The following is a 6,000-nucleotide window of genomic DNA, read 5'->3' as shown; positions in this document are numbered from 1 at the left end:
CGTAACTGAATCTCAACTATCCCATCTTAGTAGGCTTAGGACATCCCAGAATCCCCTTCCAAGTGTCTCTTTCACTCATGCAATCATGTCATCCAACTCATCACTCCCACCTTGGGCAAAACCCTTCATTAGTGGTTCTTGACCCTGAGTGCTCATTAGAATTACCTGGGGAGCTTTAAAAAAATGGCCTAATATTAAAGCCTGAGCCCAAGTAAGAGAATATCAGAGAGTAGGGTCAGGCATGGGTCATTGTTAGTATCCTCAAGTAATTTAAATTGCAACCAGGATTGATATCCACTGTTTCACATTCTTCTCAGTGTAATAATAGTCCAAGTTCAGGCCCTCATTCCCTCTACCTGGATTTTTTTTACTCCTCTGTCATTTCTCTTCAAGTCCACAATCTCTCAAGATTCTCAGTCACATTTTTGCTAAAATCTATAAAACACCACTTTGGACATGCACTGCCCTCCTCACCTAACTTCTAGAATAAAGTTCATAAATAAGTAAGTGAGTAAATAAATAAATACTGTTCATTCACTTTGCATAACAGAATTTCCAGAAAAACATTTAGGACATAGTACCTATTTAGTAATTTGCAATACCTTGAAAACATATGAAAAAATAAAAACAAATGTGAAATACTTAAAAGTGTTTTGGGTGCTCACTTTCTCAAAGGTTAGCATAGTGCCATGCATATGGAGAGCATTGAAAAAACTACCTAGTGTACTGATTTTAAAAGTGTTTTAAAGGCTAAACCCCAGGTAACCCCAAAATGTAATCTAGCCAGATACATTTGGACCTAGTAGGAATTTAGTAACTGTCAGTTAAATGCCAGATACTTGTAATGTCTATGCTACTTTTCACAGCTTTACACAGTGCAAATAAAAACAAGGAAGAAGAAATCTGCTACCTCTACTCTTTTTCAAGAGCATTATATTACACATAGGCCTTACCTTGATAAAAATAGTACCACGTGGAGTTCTCTGTATGGATAAGGGGAGCAGGAAACTGCCAGTGTACTATTTCTCTATTTTTTCTGTTTCTCCTAGTGAAGTGTCTGCCACCATTCTAATTCTCCCCACTTTAAGTCGAAATGAGAAAAGGCAGGATGATGAAAAATACTATTTGATATTTTTGCATATATGGCTCTTTCAGATGGATATATCACCTATGAATTGAGAAAAGAATCAAATCTTTAAAAAGATCCAAGTTCCATTTAATCACTGTGCTATTAGCTATTGTGTGTTACCAAAAGTCACAACCCAACTGTACAGCATTGTGTGATAGAACAGGACTTGTTGAGGGCAATAAAAAAACAGGATCAACTCCCTTTTTATTTCAACCTTAGATACAGACTCTCAGTCCTCCTCCTACCCATTTAAGTCAAAACTAAATTTGAAATCACATGTGGTACGGCCTGTTAATAAAACTGGAAGTTTCCATTATGTTAAGGCAACAAGGGTGTATAAAAGTAAAGAAAAATACAGCTAAAGGATGTTATTCTAAAAACAGAGAATTTGGAAAAGTTATTACAAATCAGTCACTCATTGACCATATTCTTAGAATCTACCCCACACTACAGTGAACATTTGCCAAGTTAATTGAGAAGGATAATATCTCTCTCCCCCACCCCCTCACACACACAAACAAATATACCCACACTGTGCATGTGAAACTGGTAAAATCTAAATAAGGTCTGTATTTGAGTTAATGGTATTATACCCATGCTAGTTTCCTTGTTTTGTAAGATTGTATCACTGGAGGACAGTGGGGAAAGGGTACACAGAGGTTCTCTGTTCTTTCTTACTTTTGAATTTTAAACTATTATTAAAAATTGCTTTTTTAAAAAATTTAAAAGCTGAGTTATAACCATATCTGATATTTTCATCAGTATTTCCATATGTAATGTTCAAAGGATAAACAGCCTATTTAATAATTTGTATAATAATAACTTTGCGTATTACTAGCAAACATACAGCAGTTGTGCTCATACTCAAGATGTGGGCAAGTAGCACAAGTGTAAATGTATCTTTCATTTGTTTCCTAGCAAAGAAGCAAATCAATTATTGGAACCAAGATTTGCCATAGGTTTTTATCAAAAGGAGGTTGAAAAATTTATGTCAGCTTCCCCATTAATTCAGAGGTTTTCCTGAACAGTAACAGAAGGACTTTTAAAATAAAACACTCAAGGGGAGTCTGGGTGGCTCAGTGGGTTAAGCGTTTGACTTCGGCTCAGGTCATGATCTAATAATGGTTCATGAGTTCAGTCCCCACATCAGGCTCTGTACTCTCAGCTCAGAACCTGGAGCCTGCTCAGATTCTGCCCCTCCCCCTCTCAACAATAAACATTAAAAAAAGTTTTTTTTTAAATAAAACAGAATCAGAAAACAGATTCTCCAAATGTAACTCATGAAAGAGAGTCCATTTTATATCCCAATTTTATTTACCTTTTCTGAATAGTCACAACATTAATCTATGGGGGATAATCTAGTTAGTATAATTGAAATTCCATTTATTTTTTTCTATTGATATGCATGTGTCACACTTGTATATAATACAGAATTTCCAGTGTTGTTTTAAAGGACGCATTTAAAAAAACGAGAAGCATGATCTACAATTTCAAACAAACCTAGGACTAATTCATAATTTCCAAGATAAAATAGTTTTCTAACTCTGTTCCAAAGAAATTAATGATATTATAATTGGTGCAAAAACTCCAGCACAACTGTCCGTTCTTTCTGATTTCATACAGTCTTGAACTATTGTAAAATCCACTCAGAACCGTCTAATTCATTTTATGTATAATTAAAAGGGAGGGAAGAAGTCATTTCATTCCATGGATTTGTGGGGCAGTGTCCTTTTTGATTCAGTGCCAAAAGTGTACTTTACAAATTTAATTTTGAACAGATTTTACACTTTTAATTTTTATGCCCAGAGACATTCTGGGAAATGTATTGGTCTTTGAAAACAGTCCAAAATTCTCCAAGGTATATCAGCCCCCATCAGGGAAGCCAACATATAACTAGTTGGCCATGTCAGTGAGTTTTAAAAATATGAAAGATGTTCATATCTTCTCTAACATAATGGAACTTCTAATAGGACAGTTTCTGAAGTATCTTCCTATTAGTCTAAGATGACTAAGCAAAGAAGTCTTTCCCTTTACATCCTAATTACAGAATGGCTATGAGATTTCAATTCTTCCTTCACATAACAAATGAAACAAATGTAGTATAAAATTATACATTCTGTAATAACTTAGGGAAAAAGTACATACATGTTTAAGGCCTTTATAAATATTTGTAAGACTTTCCTGTAGAACTGAAAAACAGAAATGTTAAAATGACTACAAAAATGTGGACAGAAACTGACCTAAGAAATTGTTTGAATGGGACAACTATAAGCAAATATTTATAAATTTGATACCAAGGAAAATGAGTAATTCTATTAACAGACTGAACAAATATATAAGCATTCAAACAGTCATTGGGAGCGAGCAAGGGGCAGTCTATTAAAATGATAGAAAGTATAGTTAAAAAAAAATTACTAGAAGAAATCTAAGTGAGTAACACTCAAGCTAAGAAATCAGATATCCACATGCATCCCTGGCAATTTTTTGAAACTGAAGGCTACCTACATATTTGACTGCTCACTGCTGATTTCTGTGAAGGAAAAAAATAAACACAAACATGAAAGAAAAAGCCCACTTAAAAAAAAAACTGAAAGGGAGAGTACTCTAGAAGTACAAAATAGTATATAATGAAAATGGAAATTCAGTTCTAACTATTACCTATTTGACTGACAGAGAGCTGCAGTAGAATGTTAGCCTTGGGGAAACATGTCAGCTTGTCTATACATTCTTATATGATTGATGTATTCAGATAACTATTACTTGCCAACAATAATTATTATCAATGGATATATATTTCCATTCCTTTAACAAAAGCAACTTTAAGATGTTAAAACATGTAGGCTTTCAGAGCTCCAAGATTAGGATACAAATAAAATTGTCTCAGTCTACACCATGCCAAAGGAGAAGTTTGCAAAGGAAATATCAATAAAGCTGGGTGCATTCCCACTAGCCAGTGAACACAGGACCGGACCCAGGAACACATCCATGGCAGAAGGCTGGTGCACTTGGCAAACTTTCAGAAACAAGAAAAGCAGTCATATTTGAAGCCAAAAACCCAAACGGTGAGTGTCTCTGACATCACCTGGAAACACCAACTCTTCAGATGGGAACTTCAAATTCTTTTAGCAAGTGCAATTTTACAAGTTGAACACAGTTCAAATCTGACATCTTCATGGCATAGAAGTTCATGTCAGACTTTTTTAAAGTCTTGGTTTCAAGAAGAGGCTGATTATGAGCCATGAAATCCCTTGGAAATATAGCTCTGGAGTGCCTCTTGTGAGCGGTATAAAAATCTCCCTTCAAGATCACCTCAGGAATTAAGTTTCTGTGCATATGTTGAATGTAATCAGGCTTGAGGATCACTTGATTGATTTATCCTTGGTTAATGGGTTACCTACAAAGGAAGAAGAAAATATAATCATTTTATAACAAGGTTATAATCTTAAAACCCCAAACACAAGTTAGTATTAGAAATTAATAGAGAACTCAAAATGGTGGTATTTACTTTATCAAATAAAATGTTAAAATTTTAAAGGCTACCATACTCAGGTGTTGCCACCTTATAAAAATACATCATTTCTATTTATCATCTCACAATATTTTTAGAGCCACTTGCACAACTATTCAAATGACTGCAACTGTGACCAGGAAGATCTTAACTGGTCTTGTTACCCATCTCAAGTCCAAAGAATGATTCTGGAATCTTCATATGTCTTCATATGTCTTCTTGGAAGACATAATCCAGAGATCATAAACACATTATGCTAGGCCTCAGTATAGAAAGGCCTTTGTTCACAGGAGTACAATCAGACCACATACAGTCCTTGGGCCTTGTCTCCATAAAATCCATTCTTAAAATAGTTTAAAACATGGGTGTTTATTTGATTCAATTATGTTTCAAAAATTAACTCTTTAATGAGGAGAAAAGGAACACCTGGGGAGAAAAACAATGATTACGCACCTGTTTTACCAAGTTTTAAAGGTGTCAAAAATTCTCAAAAATTTGATTAGAGTTGTATGAATGCTGTTATAAATATTACTGAGGGAGATCCACACTGGCTTTTCACAACATAATAAACATCTAGAATTTCTGATACCTCTATCTTTCTATATACGCATAGATGTGGATGATAGATGGACATAGAGAAAGAGACAGATTTCTGCTGTGTCAGTGAACTTCCAGGCACACTCTAATATCAAGGTACTTAGAGTTTCATAATTGTTCTTTTTAAGCAATAGTTATAACAAAAAGTGAATCCTTGGAAATTACTGTGGATACTTTGGTTTTATTCCATTAAATTACATAATTACTCATCCTTTCATAAGACATTTATAGAAAAGCTTTTTTTTTGTTTTGTTGTTTTTTTGAGCAACTATGAAAAAGAGAAACAGTAAGCAAAATACTCTAGCGATGGCTCTACCATGGCTAGTCTCCAATTACACTACAAAAAGAAGATATAAAATTCAAAAAAGTATTTTCTGCATAGAGGCAGTCATCTTATTTGTGTCTCTCTGGTCAGCTGTCTTTCCCAAGAAAGGAGCATCTGCTTACATATTTAAAACTACATGCTCCCATGCACAGAGGAACTGTGGAAGGAACTGAACTGAGGATGGAAGGATACAAACACAGAAAGGGCCTGCTGACAACTAGAGATGCTGGGAGCAGGGGCTATCTTAGGTAGAGCAGCAATCTCATGATCAGTTTGTCTTCTACTTAGTTGGTCACTTTACAAAAGTTCTGTGAATAGCTCCCAATTTGAGTGTTAGTGTTAAGAACAACATGGAAAGTAAATATAAATGTCTCTACAGACATTAATGGAGAGATAACTGATCATTGTGAAAAACACAGAAACTTCATGACAGACTCTCTT

General features: G+C 34.7%; 1 protein-coding gene across 4 annotated transcripts in view; it reads right to left on the bottom strand.

Moving 5' to 3' along the window:
- Window positions 1-3,918: 3,918 nt before the first annotated feature.
- TAFA2 (TAFA chemokine like family member 2) overlaps window positions 3,919-6,000 on the bottom strand; it is a 480,159-nt gene continuing 478,077 nt past the window's right edge. For all 4 annotated transcript variants that reach the window (XR_002081513.2, XM_053895994.1, XM_019454963.2 and 1 more), the window contains one exon: window positions 3,919-4,523. Coding sequence is in view for 3 of the 4 variants with exons in the window: in XM_053895994.1 (XP_053751969.1) it covers window positions 4,512-4,523 (12 nt within the window). In the remaining variant the exon portion in view is untranslated. The remainder of the gene's footprint in view (window positions 4,524-6,000) is intronic.

The sequence above is a fragment of the Panthera pardus genome, unplaced genomic scaffold (assembly GCF_024362965.1).
Source record: "Panthera pardus isolate Hobbes unplaced genomic scaffold, ASM2436296v1 HiC_scaffold_6, whole genome shotgun sequence".
Taxonomy (NCBI): domain Eukaryota; kingdom Metazoa; phylum Chordata; class Mammalia; order Carnivora; family Felidae; genus Panthera; species Panthera pardus.
This window is presented reverse-complemented; position numbering and strand designations above follow the sequence as displayed.